This window comes from Podarcis filfolensis (genome assembly GCF_964270895.1).
Source record: "Podarcis filfolensis genome assembly, chromosome: 2".
Taxonomy (NCBI): domain Eukaryota; kingdom Metazoa; phylum Chordata; class Lepidosauria; order Squamata; family Lacertidae; genus Podarcis; species Podarcis filfolensis.
Window position 1 is genome coordinate 43,520,956 of NC_139605.1, and position 24,228 is coordinate 43,545,183.

Genomic DNA, 24,228 nt, shown 5'->3' on the forward strand with positions numbered 1-24,228 from the left:
ATAACTACAAAAGACAATGACAACGTAACAATCAAAATCGATAAAACAATTAAAGGCATCAAGAGAATCTGGCGAAATCTAATCTAACAGTAAAGCAGAAATCAAACACTAGTTTTGTTGAGACCAAATGTGTTGCATCATTAGAATCAGTGTGGTATCCGCTGTCAAATTGCCCTAAACCTTATTGGTTTAACCAGTGAAGCAAAGGAAATGTAGACAATCTAAATGAACAGTGGTTTGTTTCTGCTTTAGTTCCACTCACATGGCTCCTCTATCTAGTTGTTACCAGAGTGGTGTGAGATTGGAAGAAGTCAAAAAGCAACACCGTGTACACCCTTCTGCTAATATATCAAATGCCTAATATGCATCCCAGGATATTCTAAGGCATGGGTAGTTTATGTGATGTGCCCCATAAGTTGTTGGCATCCAGCTCCTCTCAGCATGGCCAACAACATCTTCAGGAAACCACTTTGGCTGCCCCTGCTCTAGGGCATTGTCTCATAAGACATTGTATTGGAAATCTTAGACAGGACTACTTCACTCAACTTCCGGTCAGCGCCGGCGCTTAATGGCGGATCTCAACCGGAGCTCCGGGAGAGATCTGCTTCGTGGGTTCGGGTCCTGTCAGCTACGGCGAAGCGGGGACCCTTAAAAATCACAGGCGCGTTGCCTGTGAACTGGAGACTCGGCGGGCACCTTTGCGCCCCCCCGACGCTGCGAAATAGCCTTTTTAAAGGCTCCGGAGGAGCGGAGGGGTCTTGGAGCGGTGCTGAGAGTCGTCTTCACCCAGCCTGCGAAGCGAAGCCGCGTCGCCATTAGCGGAGAGCGCTGACTTCTTCCCGGGAAATTGGATTAAAAGAACAACTATCCGTGAGTAGGATTGACCGCTAAAATATAACTGGACACTAAAAGTAAAGAAATTGGGCACCGAGACGGACAAGCACTAAAAAGGAAGTCTGCTTTCCGTTCTGTAGCAAGATCAAAGCGAAAGGCACTCTAGCTGTAACTGCTTGAGAGGAAATTTGCGGGATTTAAGAAATCCACCACCAAAGCAAAGAACTCCCCCCCCCCGAAGGCAGGAGGAGGGGGAAGAAGATTTTAAAAGTGTTTCCCTGCCAATTTAAAAGAATTGGATTAAGTATCGCTGCTCTTTAACCTGGGATCGGACTGCCGGAGAAAAGGAACCGGCTAAGGACTGTTGCCATAAGAAGCTAAAAAATATCTCAAATTGACTTTGGTTACTTCCAATTTGAAACACTGTTTCTGTGGCATTACAAAGTTACTTACAGGACACTATTGACTGGGATCCCCTTGAAAAAGGAAAGAAAAATTGAAAGGGACTAGGAAACTTTTATTCCTTCTTTTTTGAAGAGTGTGGGATTACTTTGAGAAGTATAGAACTGACTCTACGCCCCCTAGAGGACCTACAAATTGTTTCAGCAACAAGTGGAGTTTAAAATTTGAGAACTTTGTTTGTGAGTTTCAAAGTCTGGGAATGACCTTGACTAAAAGACTTTGTTATGGCAGATGGTAAAGAGAAAGGGGAGTTACAAGAAACAACCTTGAGATCTGGCAGACAATACAAAATTGACACTTACATGCAAAGAAGGGCTTCTGTAACAGGAGCCTCTGGAACTATAGTGGCTGCAAAGCCAAAAGCGAAAGCAATGTCTACAGAAGAATCATTTGCCAAGGTATTGGAGAAGATAAATGACTCTTTGGAGGAACTAAAAAAGCAAGGTGCGGAGACTAAATTGCAAGTTGCTGAAACTAAAGTACAAGTTGCTGAAACAAATAAAAAAATTGAAGAAATCTCTGGGAAAATTGACCTAAATACTAAAAGTATAACTGACCTAGGGAATAAAGTGAACTCAAATGCAGAAGCAATTGGGAAATTATTGGAAGATTCATCTACAACACGAAAGATAGCCGAGGAAGCTAAGGAAATTGCAACTGCTGCGGAGGAAAAATTTCCACCAGTTTACAAGAAATTGGATGAATATGAACTGGCACTCTCTATGCAGGATATGCAACGCAAGGAGAGGAACCTGAGGATCAGACTTGTGCCGGAAAAGGAAGGAGAGAACTTGGTGGATGATTTGACAAAAGAATTTTCTGACTTTTGGAAGCAGGAGCTGAAGAAAGAAGATTTTAAGATAGAAAGTGCATTTAGATTGGGAATAAGACAGAAGAGAAATCGACCCAGAGATTGTCTTATTACCTTAAGATCAAAGGAGGAGCGAGATAAAATATTGAACCTGCACTACCAAACAGCCCTTCGAATTGAAGACTTTTTTATTGAGATCTTTAAAGACATCCCTAAGAGTATCTTGGACGCAAGAGGACATTATAAAGACCTGGTGACACTGCTGAAGAAGAACTACATACCATTCAGGTGGGAATTTCCCCAAGGCTTGTCTTTTAAATATAAGGGAAAGAAGAGAAGAATAAAGACTGTAAGTGATAAAGACAAGTTCTTGGGAGAACACGAAGAAGACCTACAGAAAGAGACATTTCCAGGACAAGGGCATCCATCACTGGACACGAACACGGTACCACCGACAGACGAGGAACAAAAACAGGGAGCTGTAGGAGGAAGGAGTAAATAATCCCATCATGGCTCTGCAACTTCTAACCTGGAATTGTAATGGCTTAAATATTCCCAGGAAAAGAAAAAATATATTTCATGCCTTAAAGAAAGACCAATTGGACTTGATTTGCCTACAAGAGACCCACGTGACAAGAGCACACAGAAAATTATTAATAAATAAAAGACTGGGACAGGAATTTATATCTTCAGACAGAGTAAAAAAGAGAGGAGTGGTGATCTATGCAAAAGAAAAATTGCAACCGAAACAAATTTTTAAAGATGATCAAGGAAGATATTTGGCAATTGAAATTCAATCTCAAGGAGAGAAGTATTTGATAGTGGGAATCTATGCACCAAACGAAGGGAAAGCTGAATTTTTTAAGAAGTTGCATGAAATTTTGATGGACCATATGGATTACAACTTAATTTTGATGGGAGATATGAATGGAGTGGTTTCAACAAATATGGACAAGGCACAAAGACAGGTAATAACAAAAGATGGAAGACTACCAAAGACTTTTTTTGAAATGACTGACAATATGGACTTGATTGATATTTGGAGAACAAAACACCCATTAGAAAGAGAGGGAACCTTCTTTTCTGAAGCCAAAATGACATGGACAAGGATTGACCAAATCTGGGTGACTAGCAGTATGGCTCCGAATATAAAAAAAGTAGAAATCTGCCCAAAAACTTTCTCCGACCATAATGCTGTAAAGATGGTGATGAGGCAAACAACAACTGGTTCCTTCAGATGGAGAATGAATGACACCTTATTTAGAGACGAGGAGATCTGTAAGAAGGCCCAAAAAACCTTGAAAGACTATTTTGAAATCAACTTAAGGTCTGAAGTAGAAAAAAGAATAGTATGGGACGCAAGCAAAGCCGTGATGAGAGGGTTTTTGATTCAGCAAAATACTTTAAAGAAGAGAAAGCAAAATGAGAAAAAGGAGAGAATTTTGGAAAAGATAAAAGAAAGGGAAAAACAATTAAGATCGAAGCCAAAATCCCAAGAGATTCTAAGAGAAATCAAATTTCATCAAACACAATATATGGAACTGATGAATCAAGAATTAGAGTGGAGAATTAAACAAATGAGACAAAAGACTTTTGAATCTGCTGATAAATGTGGCAAGTTACTGGCTTGGCAAATAAAGAAGAGACAAAAACTCAACACGGTAACAAATATAGAAGTGGAAGGAAAAAACATAAGCAACCCAGCGGAAATTAGGAATTGTTTTCAGAACTACTTTAGACAACTTTACACACAAGGGCCGCAAAAAGAAATGGACATACAACAGTTCCTCGAGGAAAATGGGCTGAAAAAGGTTTCGCATGAAAGTAAGATAATATTGAACCAGGAGATATCAGCACAAGAAATAGAAGATGCCATTCAAGGCATGACGCTGGGCAAATCCCCTGGACCGGATGGACTGACTTCCAAATACTACAAAGTTTTGAAGGAAGGGTTGATACAACCTTTGAAGGAAGTCTGCAATGAGATTATGGAAGGGAAAAGGGCACCCGATACGTGGAGAGAGGCTTACATTACACTTATACCAAAGACAGAGACTGAAAAGACCCAACTTAAAAACTACCGACCCATCTCGTTATTGAATGTGGATTACAAAATCTTTGCTGATATTTTGGCAAAAAGACTGAAGAGAGTTTTGATGGAGGAGATTCACGGGGACCAAGCGGGCTTTCTCCCAAAAAGGCACTTGTCGAACAATGTAAGGAATATAATTGACATTTTGGAAAAGCTGGAAGTGAACATAAACACTAAAGCTGTTTTGATATTTGTGGATGCCGAGAAAGCCTTTGACAACATTTCTTGGAGTTTTATGTTGAAGAACCTCCGGGGGATGGGGGTAGGCCAAGGGTTTGAAAATGGTATAGGTGCAATATACTCTGAACAGAAAGCCAAACTAATTGTAAATAATGTGGTTACAGAAGAGTTCAAGATTGAAAAAGGGACACGTCAGGGGTGCCCTATCTCCCCATTACTTTTTATATCGGTCCTGGAGGTTTTGCTTAATATGATTAGGAGGGACCAGTTGGTTAAAGGGATTCAGGTCGGAGCCAAACAATATAAACTGAGAGCATTTGCAGATGACTTAGTACTTACATTGCAAGAGCCAGAAGCTAGCACGAAAAGAGTTTTGGAAATAATCCAAGAGTTTGGTCAAATGGCAGGATTCAAATTGAATAAGTCTAAGACAAAGGTTTTGGAGAAAAATTTGACACAGATAGAAAAGGAAAGGTTCCAGAATGAGACAGGGTTGACTGTGGTTAAAAAAGTGAAATATTTGGGTATAAATATGACAGCTAAAAATGTGAATTTGTTTAAAGATAATTATGAAAAAACTTGGAGAGAAGTGAAAAAAGATTTGGAGATTTGGTCCAACTTGAAGCTTTCCTTGTTAGGCCGTATTGCAGCTATAAAGATGAATGTATTGCCAAGAATGTTGTTTTTGTTCCAAGCATTGCAAATAATTGATAAAATGGATTGTTTCAAGAGGTGGCAAAAAGACATATCTAAATTTGTCTGGCAGGGCAAAAAGCCCAGAATTAAATTTAAGATACTAACGGATTCAAAGGAAAGAGGGGGGTTTGCCCTGCCAGACTTTAAACTTTACTATGAAGCGGCAGCTTTCTGCTGGCTGAAAGAATGGCTACTTCTTGAAAACACAGACATTTTGGATTTGGAAGGTTTTAATAACATTTTTGGGTGGCATGCATATTTGTGGTACGACAAGGTTAAAGCACATAAAAGTTTTAAAAATCATATTGTCAGAAAAGCACTACTAAATGTCTGGGACAGATATAAAGACTTGCTGGAAAATAAAACTCCAAGGTGGCTGTCGCCAATGGAAGCTAAGGCAGTTAAAAAGTTAAATATGGAGCCCAAGTGGCCAAGATACTGGGAAATTTTGGAAAAGGAAGGGGACAAATTGAGATTGCAGAGTTTTGAGAAATTAAAAGGGAAGGTGAGAGATTGGTTCCACTACCATCAAATTAATGAAGCGTTTAAACTGGACAGTAAAATTGGCTTCCAGGTGGAAAAATCAAAATTGGAGACAGAACTGTTAGAACCCAGTACTAAGAATTTGTCCAAAATGTACAATTTGCTGCTGAAATGGAATACACAAGATGAAACGGTTAAATCGGTCATGATTAAATGGGCTCAGGACATTGGTCATAATATTTTGTTTGCTGATTGGGAAAAGTTGTGGACCACCGGGATAAAATTTACGGCATGTAATGCCTTAAGAGAAAACATTATGAAAATGATATATAGGTGGTACATAACCCCAGTCAAGCTTGCAAAGATTTACCATGTGCCTGACAACAAATGTTGGAAATGTAAAGAAACTGAAGGTACATTTTTTCATCTTTGGTGGACCTGCCCGAAGATTAAGGCATTCTGGGAAATGATCTATAATGAACTTAAAAAGGTATTTAAATATACTTTCCCCAAGAAACCAGAGGCCTTTCTCTTGGGTATTGTCGGCCAAGGGGTGTTAAAGACGGATATAACTTTCTTTATGTATGCTACAACAGCAGCTAGAATACTCATTGCGAAGTACTGGAAGACGCAAGAACTACCCACACTGGAAGAATGGCAGATGAAGGTGATAGACTATATGGGCTTGGCAGAAATGACGAGCAGAATCCGAAACCAGGGAAGAGAAGCAGCGCAAGAAGAATGGAAAAAATTCAAGGACTATTTAAAGAAATATCATAAAGTTAATGAAAGTTAGAATGATGTTGGACTGGAAAGTAAATGGTTACTATTAGCAATGGTTAAGACAAGGAAAATAAGGAAGAATAGTCTAAATTTAAATTAAAATAAGGGAAGATTTGCTGAACAATCGATAAGAATTTGGAATACAGAAAGGGGAAGCATGAGGAAGTCGGGGAAGATAGGATATGAAATTAGGATATGAAATGATACATGTTTTTTGTTTTGTTTTTGTTTTTGTATGTTTATGTTTGTTGTATTGTGTTTATATGGAAAAATAAAAATATTTTTTTAAAAAAAAAAAAGGACTACTTCACTCAATCTCAAGATTAAATACTGAAACATTTGCTTAGCAACCTTCTAACATATTTCCAAGTGCTTCCTACAGGCATTAAGTGTTTACACACTAAACTGGCAGGGAGACTTATCTGGGGGCTTTTAGCGTGGATAAGGTCAAAAAGGAAGTGATAAAGAAACCATTAGGATAACAAGAGCGTTCTTTCAAAGACCACAAAAATATGGTGCAGAGCCATATATGCTATTTGTTCTTGGCAACCAACAAAATTCTTTATTTTTTCATTTATTGGAGATTGGGCTAGTACATGCCAAATTAGAAGAGAGGAAGGAAGCCACCGCCTCATGGCCCTACTTTCTGAATGGCTGCGGTTAGATCTTTATGAAGCACGGGTAATGTACTGTCTGAAAAGCTAGCATACTTTGTTGTTGACGAAACTGTCTTTTAAAAACTTGCTTCAAAGGATTCTTATACGGTGACTAAGACTAAATCCTAGCGCAATATTAGCTGATTAAGACAAGTCTTTAAATTGAGTAATTTCCATCAGATGGGCACAGACAGCGGTTACAGCAATAATCCATGACTAAATGGGTGTACTTCAAGTGAATCATTAGAATGTCATGTGGTGCGCACACACGCAAGAGTGGGAAAACTTCAGTACATGAAGCGATGACAGAAAGAATCGTAGCTTCACCAGAGCTTTCTATCACTGCGCTGTGATTAGGCCACGGCCAACCTGACATGTCTGCTTCAGTGTCTGCACATAGCATAAAATGAAGCTCCATTCCTGAGTAATACAGAAAGTAGCTCATTCCTCCAACACCCTCAGGGTCAAAATCCAGGGAAAAGGGCACTGCGGTCCACCTATTATCCGTGCCCCAAACCCTGTCTACAAACTGAACAGAAGAAAGCTCACATCCTGTTACAGGGTGTTTGGCGTTCTCTTATGGTAATAGAGCACAATACAGGAGATGTCATTCATCTTTGCTACATTATTTCATTCTACACTATAGAACTGCTAGATTTCATTTATTTCCAATTTCCCCAGTGTTCAAGGTAGATTAATTATTAAAACAGCACCAGTTTAAAACAAACAAAATACAAATTATGTTCTGAGGACTAAGAGAAACAGATCAGGCAAACACCTTTTAAATATCCATCCTAAAAGATGTATCAAAAGGGGAAGGATTTTGCCAGCCTTCCAAAAACTGCAATAATATTTTGTTAGGGTACGATATCCCACAGAGCTGGAACCTCAACAGAAAAGGTCCCATTTCTCCCTGACAATCTTGCTTCATAAAAGGAAGCATTAGCCAGATATACTGGGCAGATTCAAACAATTCTTTGCATGTTTATTTAGTCCCACTGACTGTGTTCACACATACATATGCACAGGATTGTAATCTTAACAAGGGTCTCCTGCAGCGAGAGGTGCTCTTAAACCTCAGTACCCAAGCCGTGCTTAACTTCGAGAAAAATCCAGCACCCTGAATTATTCCTAGGGGCCAGTTCCCTGTATCGCAGAGTAGATTGAGAAAGTTTCTGCTTTCTCACTACAACTAGTACTAGTCTTGCACAGAATGCATTACAGTAGGTGTGAAGGATGGTGACCAAATGAATTTGTTTCCTCTAGAAGCACTTCTAGTTCACTTTACAAGGTTACAAGTTAATTCTGCAGAAATAGTCTGAAAGTACCACCTTCTTGCACCCACCTGTGGGGTAGTGAAATACAGGTTTGTGCACAGATTGTGAGACCACAGAGTTAACTGAACCATACTGGGATGTGTTCCTTTAGCATGCCATAATTGGGATCACAGTTCAGTCTTCCTTCAAACAAAGAGTTAAAATGAGAACAGAGAGGATTTTACAGAGAGAAAGAACAGCCACCACAGGAGGAGGAAATAAACATATTTTGCAAGGAAAATTAACAAACCTTTGTTGGCACAAGCCATCCACTTGAGGTTATCAGCAAAGGCAGCTTCTCTTCCTATCAAGTAGGTGAATATACGAACCTGAAAATACAATGCTAAATTAATGTCTCTCTGCTACAGAAGTGTATTTAAAGGAAACACCTTAACCAAACTGATGAATGAGTATTAAACTGGTTATACAACACAGCAACATTAAATACAATCTAATATCCTAATCATATTCTACCGGAAATGCTCCACTGGTTTCAAGGGAACTTTATTCTGAGGATCAAACTACATGTCACACTTAATGCATAAAGGGCAACTTTGCCTGTGGTTTTTCTTCAATTATACCTCCCCTTCCTGTGAACAAAGAAGAAAATTGTGGTCCCTGCAGAGCTAAGAGGACTGGAAAGAAAAGTTCCCATTGATGTCAATGAGTGAGTTTAGGGTATCAGCCAAATAAGATATTTATGCTCCAATCAAGCATTGTTTAACCAAATTATATCTCTGTTTGTTTTTGTAATAACACACACACACTATCTGGCATTTTCCACAAACTAAGAGTAAATGCAAATGAGAACTTTACACTACTGAGGTATAGCCTGAAGTCACATGATAGAGAAGTCTGTTCTATGGTTCAAAATAGACTGTTCTGGTCTAAAGCTTACATTTAATTACTACACAAATTATTACTACAGATGTGAAACATGAGATGACCTACTGGCAATGCCTCTGCCTCTCTAACGCGTGATCATATATATATTAATATGAATCTTCCCACAGTATAGAAGCATGGCTACATTCTTTCAAACAAATTTCCCCACCCACACTACCTTGGAAAGAAAAACCTCAGAAGAATCCAACACAGTCTTTGTTCATGAGGTGGACAATTAATTTAAAATATCTTGGAACTCCGTACCAGACACAGTTATATGAGAAAACCTGACACAGTTAAGGCTGCGAAGGTCACATCACATTTAAGAAAGGCATACTCTCCATATTGCTAGAGACAGCCCTATTTTAGTTGCTGTTGTTAGGTGTCCCTGGTAAATCACTTTCCCTGTTTCTGCACTTTGTGAAGCCTTCATGCACTAAACTCCAGTCAAAAAGGCCTTGTCACAGGCCTTACACTGGGTCAGGGTTGCCACTTACACAGCACCAAAAAAAAAAAAAAAGAGGGCATGAATCATTTAAAAGAGAGAGACAGAGAGATCTAAAAGAGGGCACAGATTTACAAAAATTACATAAACTAATTTATGTATAAAGGTGCAAAATTAGAAATAATTACTGTAATTTTAATAGAAGTATATTTCACCACAGTGCAAAATACTGTGACCAGATGACCTGTGGATTGCTCACTCTGCTGTCCCCCTTCTTATCATTAAACTGGACTTAAACTGGACAGCCCTTCAGATAGAGGACTACTCCATATGACTGTCCTATGACAGCCCTTCCAAGAGAGATTTATCCACTGTGAAGTAAGACACATGGCCACCTTGCTTTTGGTGACCTGAAGAATGACCTCTGGAAAACACCTTAATGCCTGAACAGGTTTGTGTGCGTGTAAGTTTCCTTTGAAGAACACTTGTCCCAAGTCATTTACAGCTTTGACATACTTTGAAATGTATCAGAAACCGGCTGGGAACTACAAGCCAACGTATTCTGTTCTAGCATTAGTCTTTTTTCTACCATGGAACCCAAGCCAGCATACACGTGGTTCCATTTAGGCATTGGCCAGACCCAGATCTCCTCACCTTCCACAAGTTATTGTGGCCTCATATGCTTTCAGAACACACCTTAGGTTCGCTCAGTAATCAGCTGCTGTAATTAGCATTGACAGAAACTTCAAAGTCAGCCTCTTTATCTAATACACTGCAGTATATGGGATGTAACCAGTGCTTGGATATCAGGCCATCTCTTTACAGGAGAAGGATTCAGCATCAATGCAAAACTAAAATGAAACTGTAAAGAAGGATATGAATTCATTCACTGTACTCACACACCACCAGTCAATATAGGTTCGGATCATTCATCCTCCTCTACCAAGTTTATTGTTATCAAACTTGACAACATCCCTATTTCCTCCCCAAACCAGTTTTTGAAATCCAGTTTGAAATGAGAAGGATTGCTTTCATTTATTTATTTTGCATGCCCAGCTGTCAGTACAGTGCCTTTATTTATCCCTCTCTCCACTTTTCCCTGGCCAAAGGTCAAGGTGTTTGGCTATGGAACTCAAGCGCCCAAATGGAACTTTAATAAGAGAAATGGCAAGAAGAACTTCATTTTACACATTCAGCATAAGTCAATAAAGTTTGGGCATACCACCAGACACCACCCTCCCACCCCCCAAAAAAGGAAAGAAATATACTTGAAGCAGAGAATGAATCCATCAGATAGATTTATGTCTGATGGTTTCCTTTAATCTACACATAATCAAAAAGCAACGATGTTCTTAATAAAAGGAGAACAGAGAGAAGGATAGACAAATGTGGCAACAGGCCAGAGCAGCATACTTAATTAGATGCAAGTAATCAACTTTCAACAACTGTGTATTGAAGATGCTACAAGAAAAGGACAGGATTTTATCAGTTCTATGTGGAGGATGCTAAATCTTATCTTCCCATCTCCAACCACCACTGCAGAATGTAGACAAATACAAGTCCTAATATTTAGTACCTAAGAAAATTTAATAGTATTATTCATTGCTACTGAACTACAAGGTGCAACATGATTTTGTGAAGCTCATCTTGCATATTGTTTGTGATGCAGCTAGTGACAAGAGTCACAATTCCCCAGCCTTCATGCTGCACCATACCTGGTTTGTTTTTTGCTCTTTTGGGTACCTTGCCCTTTCTATATTCGAGAATGCATTTTTTGCCAATAGGGCTTTTAACTGTGTTTCATGGTTATCCCCTCTCTCCAGATCTGATCTCCAGATCCCTTCTCAAGAAGGGATATTTCAACAACAACAGCAATGGGTTGCTTCCAACAAAATATAAAAAGACAGCAAAACATAAGACATTAAGGAAAGGCCTTCAAGGCCACTAGCCAAACTGACCTGAAGGAGGGGAAATGTTTCCAATTCCAATGTTTGCATAAATATGCATTCATATTTCATTTTGTTTTATCAGAATAGTTAATGCACTGAAAATTCACCTTTAACTGTGAATAGATTATGATGAGGGTGGTGCTGTGGTCTAAACCACAGAGCCTAGGGCTTGCCAATCAGAAGGTCGGCAGTTCGAATCCCCGCAACGGGCTGAGCCCCCATTGCTCAGTCCCAGCTCCTGCCTACCTAGCAGTTCGAAAGTACGTCAAAGTGCTAGTAGATAAATAGGCACTGCTCCAGTGGGAAGGTAAATGGTGATTCCGTGCGCTGCTCTGGTTCGCCAGAAGCGGCTTAGTCATGCTGGCCACACGACCCGGAAGCTATATGCCGGCTCCCTGGCCAATAAGGCGAGATGAGCGCCGCAACCCCAGAGTCGTTCGTGACTGGACCTAAGGTCAGGGGTCCCTTTACCTAGATTATGATTATTTAAATGTTTATCGGACTGCTACGGAAAATAAAAACAACAGTCTCTTGCAGTGTGATCAGCACATTTTATGGGAAATGCCTTCTGTAGTGATTTTCAGTGAGCATACCACTACATGGAAATAGTAGGTAGATTATGTGGGAAATATGCACAAGTGTCACAGTATCTCTAATACAAAGTTAATGAGCAATCAGTCACACATGTTCTCCATTGATTTTTTGTTGAGCCAAAGAAGCAGAGTTGTACTCTTAAACTGATTGTATAAAATTGCCATCTACCCAGGCTGCTCCCCATGTATAGCACACGACCCCGCGTTACACAGATATGGAACTCAGGTGCTTGGGAGAGCAGCCAAAAATGAAATATTTTAATTTTCAGCCTTAAGCCTATGAGGCCTAAATGACCTACTACGCCTCGTAGAGATTATCCTCTGTGGGAGAGGAAGTATGCTTCGGCAGAAACATTAGTTTTCAGTTGTGAGCACTGCTTTATGTAACTTTGAAATATTGGACCACAAGCATATATTGCCTAAAAAGAAAAAGAAAATAACAATAATCCTGGCTTTGTTACAGCTCTGCATTTGCTATGTTTGCAACTTTGATATGGATGCCCTACAACCCCTACTGGCTTGTAGTGCTTTGGTGTTTTGAGAAGTACAAATAATTAACAGTTGTCTTACTTTTTCCACTTAGCATTTTCTCTTGGCCAAGTCATTTTTATTACTGCAGCTTGCCTTGAGTTAGACGACAGATTTATTTACACAGCCTTCTGTCCAAATCCCATCTATGTGGTTTTCCCCCCAGTTAACTTGCTACTCTTACAGGTCTGAAGGGTTCAAAGATTATAAATCACATTTATAAATGAGGTGTCTGGCTCCTACCTTTGGGAATATTTTGTGAGAAGGAAGAACAGCATCTTAGAAAGACAAATTATTCATTATTTAAATTTAACCCCACCCTTCATCCAATGAGCTTGGGTTGGTGTACATGTTGTCATGACCCCAGACCATGACTCTTCAGAGTCCTCTTACAACTGCAGTTCTACAGAGGAGATGCATCCATGCCCTAGTATGTCCTGGGTCTATCCACAGGCACCAAAGCTCCCCTGCCCTCCCCAGAGCACTGCTCAAAGACCTCTTAGCTGTAAGACTCTGATGGCTGGCCACAGACTTCCTGGAGAATCACGAGAGATTCCCACAGCTGAGAACCCATTACCTGCTTCTGCAGTCAATGGCTGAAGAAGAAACCATTCCTTTAAATGGCCAGGAAGCAGCCCTCAGGGGATGAGTCTTCCAGTCAATGACTTCCTAGGCCCTCTATAAAACTCAGCCAGTTGCTGAGACAACTTGGATGTTTGTTCAGCTGCAGGAGCACTGTCCATGGTCCTGAACCCACACCTTGATCTTCTGAAGTGCTGACTATTGCCTTTAATTGTTGTGCCTTGCCCTGTTGACCTTCCCTTGCTTAGGACATCATCACCCCCCTGCGGTAAATATTTTGCAGATAATGACTGCCCCTGCACACACATTTGATTTTCATACAAACACTGTGATAGGTTGAAAAATAGTGTTTGAGGATTTGAACTCATGTCTCCCCAGACTAATTCAAGTGTTCTAATAATTCTTTTTTAAAAAAGCAGTCCAGTAAAATGTTCTTGTGTGAGTGATATTTCAGATTAGAATATGACTATTGGTGCTTACAGAGCATATCCCTCTCAAGCTCACATTCAGAATGAGGGTAGCGCTTAATGCTCTCACTCTGAACTGGCTGTGTGAGAAATTATTGTCCTTTTTTGTTGGGATCGCTGTCCAATGAACAGCAAAAGGACAGCAGGGTGGGGTTGCACTGTAGCAGTAGTCAAGAGGGACTGGCAATACTATGTATAATTTATTCAGTATTTATTTATATGAAATATTTGTAAACTGACTTTCAGGATACAATCTCCCAATGCAGCTTCCAGAAGTATAACAATATATAAAACATAATTAATTTAAAATGAGGGAGAAAAACCACAATAATTAGTGAAGAGGTACCATGAAGGAGAGGAGGTTGAGAAACATTTTGCACATGAATGTATGCAAGTGCTTAATAATATCCCTCCCCCCCCCCCGCCGCCCCCCGTCTGGCAAAAAAACAGCAGGTCTGTTTGGACAATGGTGAGCAAAGCTGGCAAGCTGCTTTGGGCTTTGTGAGCGACAAGTTGTGGACACCCACTCTAGAAAGCATGTGATTTTCCTTTGTCAAGCATTCTTCTCTATGTGCTGCTTTAAAAAAATGGAACGAAGCCTTTTGTCCTGCTCCTTTAGATGCAGCAATCCAGGAGTGGGCATTGGCTTGGGGGGTAGCACAATCCTAAGAATATTTACTCAGAAGAAAGCCCCCCCCCCTAAATTCTCACTCCCTAAAAAAGCATGCCTAGGATTGCAGCCTCAGTTAAAAGATAATGCTATAGGATACATCCTCCTGCAGCTGACAGTGGAAGGCTCATTATTCCCTGCTGAATGTTTCTGGAGGCCCGAAGTCTCTGTGTGATGCGCAACAGCTGGCCAAATAATAATCTTAACTACTTAAATTTACTAGAGGGAAAGGAGGGGACTTTGGCTTATAGCCGCCAGGGAAACAGAGACCTTTGCCTACAGCTGCAAGCCATTTCCATGGACAGTACTGTCTGAATAGATTTCCTTACTCACTTTTCTCCCAAGAAATGACAGCTGTCTTTATTGCAAAAAACAAAACAAAACCAGAGCCATGTTAGACTTTATTTAGTCAATAGCCAAAAAGACAACCAAGCAGGAGGAGTTCTTTGCAAACTCCTTTTAGAGATCCTCAAAGCACTTAAAAACAATTCACAAGTCTGTAGAGTAGCCCTGAGTACCATGAAAGGGCTCAGCAGACTTTTGATGCACTTGTGCCTTTGAGCACATATTTTGCTGTGTACTTAAGAACATGAGAGCCAGCGTGGTCCAGCAAGCACTGAAAGGAATTGTTAGATGTCCTGCATCTATCTCTGTATCTGTGAGCAAAGATACACCAAAGATAGATACAGCCTATATCATGTAGGTAATTGGCAGGTCCTTGGTCCTGTCTCAGTTCACTATCCACTTGGATTGGTGTGTCAAAGGAATGAAACTAAGGGTGGAATGGTGCAAATCAAAGGCGATTCAGTTGTCAGTGGCTCCAAATGAGTTTCAAAGGGCAAAATATCAAGAGCTGCAACTTGAAGGGTGGGGAGACTCTTCTCTGTGGGTAGGGGACATTTTAGCTTTCAACCTGGTGGGTGTTTGACTGTCATCTAAAATAAGTGAATGACTACCAACTGGTCTTATATAAGAGCTTTGCAGCTGGGAACAACATCACAGTGCATCCAGTACTTGCCCATCCTCTGGGATGGCTTCTATTAAGAGGGATTAGTTTGCACACACACACACACCCCACGAATCCATCTAATATACTGGCCCACCATTCCCACACACCCTGTCTTTCAAACGCATAAGCATTTGGCACATGCTTAAACAAAAGGAATTGGCTGCAGTCCATCTCTTTGTCATAGTCTTTACTGTCTGCCCAGTTGGTGTTGGTGAATAGCTGTTGGGGTGCTATCTGTAAGCGAGCACAGACCTGCCACCCAAGGCCTGTCAGAGGGAAGTGTCAGTGTCTAGGTTGGGATTTAAATCACTGGGGATATGTCTGAGCAATTTTAACTTGTTGTCACTTAGAGCTCCAAGTTCAAAATAATTTGTATGTATCAGCAATGATCTACAGCCCCTTGTCCTGGCCAAGCCCAGCTAAAGAAGGCACATGTCTGATAGCTAAGTCTTTATTGACAAAGGAAGCACTTACAGCAACTTCCACAGTGCTGCAGATGCACATGCACACACACGCGCTTCTAGTCACTAGGCACCTGTCCCTCAGATCTGTGCCCTACAGAGCAGTTGCAGCAACGGTGAGACCCTTCCCCCTCTTCCAGCTTACATACCCTCCCCTGACGGGCTGCACATCCATAAGCTGATTCTTCACCTGTGTTGAAGTTGCCATTGCTCTTCTCACTTCAAGCCCCTCCTGGTTCTAGAAGACAGCAGGGCAGGCAAAGGTGGGTAGTCTACTGACTCATCTAACACCAGAATAGCCTCTTCGTCTACCAAATCCTGCACACTTTCTCAGATGGCCTGACTCTTCCTCTTCCACCTGCCCTGGCTAGTCCCCTCTCCTGGGTCACTCCCCTGGTCCCCTGCCTCCACCCCACACACTTCAGAGCCCTGGCAGTCCCTGACACCCATCCTAGATAAAGGGGTTGAATTCAACACAAAGGTAAGGATATTCCATCAGCACAAGCATTTCTGCTTTCCTGGCACAGCAATTTCCTTAAGACTTTAAAATTATCTGATAGTCAGTACCCACCCACCGCACCCAAAAAACATTTTCTTTCCCCTCAACAATAGTTTCATAACACCTAGAGGAAGAATAAACAAAACAATCAGTGAAGACACATGCCTAGAAGTTTAGTACAACAGGTAAAGGTAGAAGACAGATCCAGTAGGGAATAATAGAACCAACAAGAACTCCATGCCGGTGTCACCCAAAATAAACATGTTTTAGAAAACAGTGAACTTACAGTAACAGATGAAGCTACCTTATGGTGACCCAGTTTGCACATAACACTAAGCCAAACTATGACTTAGCATGAATAAGTAAAAATGTGAGCTCCTAGAGCAGAGATCACAGCCAGTTTGGTTCTTTTCTGAGCTCAGTCATAGTTTGACTTAGCCTGGTGTCCAAACTGGGGCTAATGGTTTACCTATCTCTAGACAAACTGCAAGCTCTTTGTATAACACAGCAGTAGAAGAATCAGGAAGGAGCAAAGCATGCTTGCTAGTTTTCGCTGAGCCACAGTTGGTTTAGTGTTACATGAAAACAAGCCTAATGGGTTACACCACTGGCCTAATCATCTTCTGTCTGCTTGGATCTGTAGAGGTCTCCAAGTAAATCAGGCAGAGACCTTTCAAAACCTTCCTTTGGGATCCTTTAATCATATATGCCCGGATTTAAATCTGAAAGCTCCTGCATGCTTAACATAGTTCTACTACAGAGCTATAGTCACTCCACACATTCTCTCAAGTGCAGGCTTGATTTCCCTTGGCCAGCCAGGCAAGAACAGCTTTCTGGGATTGAATTTCAGGGAACTTGCAACCTAAGTCAGAAAAATGGTGCTTGACAAGCAAACTTCACTTTTCAAGCCAATCCTTCTGACCAGTCTGCTTGATTTCTTAAGCAAAACTAGTGCAAATACTAAACTTTGCAACATCAATGTGGAAAAGCATTATCATGCATATTTAACTTGAGCACCCTCAAGAGATGAGGAAGCAAGAAAAAGGATAAGGTGCTGAAGAATGTTTGTATGACTTTATTTATGGGTGTTTATAGGCCACTCTTTACCATGCAGTCCCAGGGTGTGGTTACATAAAGCTTAACACATGTAGCATCTTCCAGTCCCTGTGCAAAAAAGTATGCCTTGACCTGATGTCAAAATATATACAATGCTGAGGCCAGATGCACCTCAGAGATGGTATTCCATAGCCTGGGGACCACACCACTGCCCTACAAACTTCACATGGCAGTGGAACCACTAGCAGGACCTCTCCTGAAGATTTCAACATCTGAGCACATCTGCATTGGAGGATGAACCCCTTCAGATTTTTAGGCCCAGGTCATTTAGCGCTTTGTATGTCAACATAAGCACCTCAAACTTGGCTTGGGAACCCACTAGCAACCAGCATAGATCTTTAAGAAATGGTATCATACATGACTAGCCAGTAGTACCATCCAACACCCTGTCTGCTGCATTCTGCACCAGTTGCATCTTCCATACCAGTTGATTTTCAGAATGTGTCATTTCTGGCCAGGTTTAATTAGACTGTAACTAATTACAATCTCTGTAACTACAGAGTGTAGCTAATGCCACAGTACCATAATACATTTCCTCCTTTCCCCTCCCTATAATAGTTAGATTTCATCACATTCCAAGTATCCACGCTGCCTTCCTACTTGCAGCGGGTGGGGAAGAAATGAGGTGTCAGCCACAGGTTTGAGTCTAATGTGTATTTCAGCCAAATGGTTTGCTTCCAAGGGTTTGCATTGATATACAAAGTGGTTTATTGAAAAGGGTATTTCAGCAGCATGTGATGTGGAAGTGGGGGAAATATATCTTAAGTTCAAGCTTGGCATGACAAAACTAATTGTGTTTTAACACACAGGCGACCAAACAATTTAGACAAAAGAACTTTGTCATTAACCCAAATGAAGCAGGTAGAAGTTACGGGAGCAACAGTAGTGCAGGTGAACTAAGCAGCCAAAGGTACAGTGGTCTTGTTTTATGTCTGTCAAGCAAGATAGAGCTCAGTCAGCCTGATTTCCCTCCCCCCAAGCCAAAGTTATAAACTCCCCTATTTACTCCAGATACTCAAGATAGCTGCAGGATGTTGCAGGGAATCAGGGAGAGACATTCACAATATATTGCACTCTGCACACAGCAGACAGAGATTAGTGGGATGACATAATGGATAAAGTGCTGACCTTTTACCCCTGGGATTCTGTCCAGGCTGCAATCCTATCAGATAATGAGTTTGGCAATTGCTGCGATTTTCTTTGGACACTAATCCCCATCATAGAATCTCTATAATTCATAATATAATTTAATACACCTGGCAGCCTTACTCCAGTTCATTCTTTTGTTTTGTAATAGCCCAATGTGAAGTCAAAGGTGATAAACACTCTGATAACAAGCTCTTATCTCTCATAACAACTGGTTTGGAGGGGATTATTGCAGCTATAAACCATTTTGTAAAAATTGTCAACCAAGACAGCAAGGTAACAAAATAAGGTGACATTTGAAAGGTTTGCCACTAATTGTCTACCTACCTGCCAGAGATTTGATAGCATCAGAAATGCTGGAGAGAAAATCTCAGATTAAAGATACAGATTCTGGGGCCAAAAACAGAACACAAAGTTTCCTAAAATTCTAAAATGAGTGATGGGGTTTCAGCCTTGAGGTTAATAGCTTCCCTGCCTTCCTTCCTGAATTTAGCAATATTTGTAACTGAGTAATGTATTCTGCCTGAAATATATTACCTACATTAACTGTTAAGTAACTATCAGGGCAAGGGCCACAGCTCAGTGGTACAGTGCATGCTTTGCATACAAAAAATTCCAAGCTCAATCACTGGCATGTCCAGGTGCAGCTGGGAAAGACTCCCATCTGAAACCCTGGAAGTGAAGACAAACCTGTAGTGAAGACAATACTGCGCTAGATGGTTTGCCCAGCAAAATACAGCTGTTGGCGTGCTGTGTTCCTCTTGCATTTTCTAAGGATCTCAGGACAACTGCACACATAGTTCTACCCTACAGTTTGTAGGTCCCCTGTGAGATTTTGCCTCAGCCCTCCTTGGTTTCCCTACTCTTTCAGATGCCCATGTTTTCCTCGGATACCTGTTTTCACTGCCCACAGTCCACTTTGGAGACCTCTGGATGCCCTCTTTATTGTGCATTCATGATGATTTGCATGCCTGATTGTATCAGGATGGTTGTAATACACAATCCCACTTTCAATACTGTTTGCACATGCAAAAGTTTTGGGGCGGACATACTGCTTGGCTTCCAATTGGTGCATGTCCTGTAGCATCCTGCTGACTTCCTGGAACTTCCATTTCATACCACAAATGTCCTGGGGAGAGGGGAGTTTGCTCTTGATCCTGCTTTTGCTGTACCATTGCACATGAGTGACTCCAGCAATGTTGGGAAAGCATCGCTGAACGACTAACAAATTGGAATTATGTGCGGACAGCCCAGTATAAACCCACCACTAATTCACTATTACTGCATCAATGACATGTTGCACAATATACCTGCAGAAATCACCAGTTTGAAGGGGCCTTTGTTCCATTTCTTTTAGTCAGTACCTTCTGCTCTAAAGCGCTATGAGTTTCTTCAGTGCTCTTTCTTGCCTCGTTTCTCCATCTCTGTTGCAAACATTCTGACTATCCCGCCCCCCCACTTCCCGGACAGCTTGAATTGTTCACAAATTGAACTATTCACAGCAGCTCATGCAATCAGTGCCAGTGGCTTCGTCACACAAGCAGCATACAAAATAAATATTGAAAATCTGTGTTAATTAGACAGCTGGGAAGTATTTCAGGCTTCAAAATGCAGGAGTGATGAAATTAAGTCAACTCCCTTTATCTTGATGTTTCAGCAGACTTCGAGGCAATTGCTTCTTAGGCTATCAGCATACTGCACTCAAAACTAAAATCAGTACATTGTCTTTATCTTTGATTAAAAATTAAAAATTAACTCCCCTTTATCATTTTTTGTAGCTTCACAGAATCCATGCGCTCCTAGAGTCAAATCAAGATGGACTGAATATTTAATACACTATTCTAATTAGCTACAAACTGTTACCTGATTTCTATCTGTAACTGAATGTGAAAAGCCTCTGGAGGCCTAACGTTAACCTTCATCCACTCCAGTTATATTACAGGCACTAATTAGACTCTTTAAATGGCAAAGAAATAGAATTTTCATAACTAGCTTATTAAAAGTCTAAGGCACCCTTGGGACAGGGCAAATTGCTTCTACCATGATCCGCTTATCCTTGTACGACACCATACAGAAGACTCATGTTGTCTGACTTACACAGCTCATATTTCTCTCAAATTAATGAGCAGTCAAATTATTCCCACTGCCCCCTTGGCACAAGGAAAAATTGAAAATCCATGGCTACCAAGTGACGTGTACAACCCAGATGCTAAATAAAAAACTGCTTAAGGGGACACAGCTGCTGCGGTGCCTGTTTACATTAAACTAAGGAAGGACACGAATATGGAACAAATTCTTAAAGACAGCAAAAAACTGCTTGACACAGTGGTTAAACCTTTCATTAGACAGGTCATTGAAGGCTACAGCTTCATTTTCAGACAGAAGAGACTGAAGCTTTCGCATTCAGAAGAATTCTGTTGAAGAAAGCGACCGCAATTTGTCACTTGCCTAATTCTTCCTGGAAGCTATTGGATTAATTTGTACCAATGCAAACTTGTTGAAATCATAATGGATGTTTCAAATTCAGAAGAAATTCAGTTTGCAAAATTTCACATGTTGCTTTCAAGGCCAATTTGGTTGTGAAAGAAAAGCAGGGTGGGGTGGGGAAACAACTATTCTGAACATAAAAATAATTTCTTTAAAAAAATTAATTAATTGTGGAACATGGAGGTGGGAAGGCATTAAACAATTCCTTTAAACTTAAAAGAAAGAAAATACCGTAACTTAGGGCATTTTGCACAGAAGATTGTCCTACATAATTGCTAGCACTGGAATAATCACCCTCCAAGAAGATCTCTTGTGGCTCAGAAACTCTGTGAATCATTAGGGTGTGGATTATGCTCAGTTTGAATAATGGAGGCGTATCTAAGAAACACAGAGCTGGGAATAAGGTTCATCTAGGGAAAGAGAAACACAGCACTGTGTGTTTGGAGTTTAGGTTGCACAATGGGACTTTGCCTTCCTTTCCTCTCCCAATGTGCCCCCCGAAATCTGCTCCGAATGGTTTCCTAATTCTTTGCAGCAGATTTTGAGGTGCACAGGGGAGGGCCTACAGTGGAGAAGAGGGGGATGTTCCAATGCACAAACAAAGTTTGTTGTGCAAGTGGAATGGGCAGCATTGTACACAACCCTGTATTCCAAAAAATGTCTCCATCAAATGGGATGAGATATGATATGAAGAAAAGTACTTAGAGATAATTGGTAGCAGCATACTAAATGTTGCAAATGTTTTTCAGGGTAGAAACTGAATACACAGACAGCTAACAGGGGTGGTGTTGTTATTTTTTCTATGCAAAATTTGAACATGTGTGTGTATGTGTGTGTGTGTCCCTCCACACTGATAAAACTACATTTGCCTCACAGTTGTTGGGCTTTACAGAATGTTGTTGTTGTTAATATCCTGCCTTTCCCCCTGACAGTGACCCAAGGCAGCTTATAGCTATAATACTAACAGCTAAAAACAGGGGGAAAACAATCATTTAAAAACAAATTATCATTAATATGATAAACAACTGTAAACCATTAGGCGGTCTCCATTCTTCCATTGTCCATGCCCTTCTCTGTCTAATTCAGTATCTTTTGTTATACCGGACACCATTTCTAAATGCACATCTTGACCCAATGTATTCTTAACAATCAGCCAGAAGAAGCAAACCATAATTCATTTTCCTCCAAATCACATTTATTTGAAAGCATTTTTAATGTAAAAGTAGAAACGGCTAAAACCTGCTGGTTTACTTTTAAAGTGTGTTCCAATTCAATTTACCCCTCTGTGAATCCCAGGAGTCAAAGATCCTCTAGTGGGCACTTAAACTTCTTCCTTGCATCGAAGAGCTCTAACCATTTTTTCCACTAGCTGCAACGTCTTGCAACTGATGGTGCTTTAGAGGCTTTCCCTACCTTAAGAAGCTGGGTGGTTTTGTTTTGTTTGTTTGTTTGTTTAATGAGGCTAATGAGAAAAAGAGAAGGGAGGATCACGGGAAGGGAATGCAGAAGGCTTGGTGTCGACTATGAGATGTCCATTTCATCACAGCCATTCTTGCCCAGCTAAATTACTTCTTATGGTGGGAGTGGAATAGAGACTGATATGTGCAGGTGTGAAATAAAATCTAGTGAATGTTTAGTTCTGTTCTCTTCAGCAACTAGTTTTAGAGGGTCACTCTGAGGAGCGATTGGCAGGTAGCAAACCAGGCCATCAGTCCCTGAAATGGGCTGCAGACAAACCAGTCTGCCACTCCTTCTCTACTCTCTCTTTGCGAAGGCAATTGATGACACTTTTCCAGACCCAAATTTGCTCATCCCTTTCACCTGCCTTGGATTATCACTATGATTACAATTGCAATGTTCGAGAAATAAATTAATTTGCAAATGATGTAAATTAAACTTCATGTGATGCCTTTTAAACTGGGGGGGGTATTGTTTCTGTTTGTTATTACAGTATGCATTTTTGTGTTTTTATATTGTACACCACCCTGTGATCTTTGGATGAAGGGCAATACAGAAATTCAATAAATAATAAAATAATAATACTAATACCATTAAAGAAACGACAATAGAATCTCCCAGTTCTTAAACCTAATCTCTCAGTCCTTAACAAAGAAACTCATTTGGCAAATTATTCTTGGGTTTAGAATTGTTACTACCTTTTTTTCTTTAGTGGGCTTTAATAAAATATATTTGAAATTCTGTGTTTTTAACTGTAAAAACAACCTGTTTGCTATCCCTTTCATTTACATTTTCTTCTCTCCAAACCATTAAAGAGAGAGAGAGAAATGTCATTAATGCATTATACACAGGAGAAAACAGATGAGCATTATGTAAACATGGTTTTACCCTAAAACACATAGCCTAAACAGAGGAATTCCATCTCTCTTCATAATAAGTGAAGAAAAATGAGCAGTGGAGAAAATACAAAACAAAATGAAGACATGAGGACTTCCGCATTTGAACAATTAGGGAGATTTCCATATGTAGCAGCCGCAACCTGATTCAAGCTGATTCATCCAGGAAGTCCAAGGTTCAGATGCCAGGATTTCCAGTTAATGCAGGAACCTGTGACCTTCCAGATGTTCTTGGGCTCCAACTTCCATCAGCTCTAGCCATTTTGGCCAATGGTCAGGGATGCTGGGAGACCAACATCTGGAGAACCACAATTTCCCAACCCCCAAGTTAAATGATCTCAAGTTGAAAGTTTTTGGAAATCTTCTGGAGAGGTCTTGCTGGTCAGAGTATGTAATACTAGATGAGTCAATTGTCTGACTCAGCATGTCAGCTTCATATGCCCCATAGCATTTAGTCGTATTTTAATTACACAACAAACCCAGGTTGTCCTTGCCCCAGGGTTTCCAAACACTGAAAGAAAAAGAAGGAACCCTAGCTTGGACTTTATATAACCTACTTTCCTCTCCCAAGAAATTTATCAGGGAAGGGCCACAATCGTTTTGGTGACTGTATTTTTATTGAAAAGAAAAGTATTCATGGATGGAGCATGATAAGAACAACGCATCACAACAGTATGTTGTCTACTCAGAAGTAAATTTGGTGGGTTCAACGTATACTTACCTG

At 40.6% G+C, this 24,228-nt stretch overlaps 1 protein-coding gene across 2 annotated transcripts in view; it reads right to left on the reverse strand.

Moving 5' to 3' along the window:
- Positions 1–24,228, reverse strand: part of CACNA2D3 (calcium voltage-gated channel auxiliary subunit alpha2delta 3) — a 488,574-nt gene that overhangs the window by 178,312 nt on the left and 286,034 nt on the right. For both annotated transcript variants that reach the window (XM_083602945.1, XM_083602944.1), the window contains exon 12: positions 8,564–8,642. In XM_083602945.1, coding sequence (XP_083459071.1) covers positions 8,564–8,642 — 79 coding nt within the window. The remainder of the gene's footprint in view (positions 1–8,563; positions 8,643–24,228) is intronic.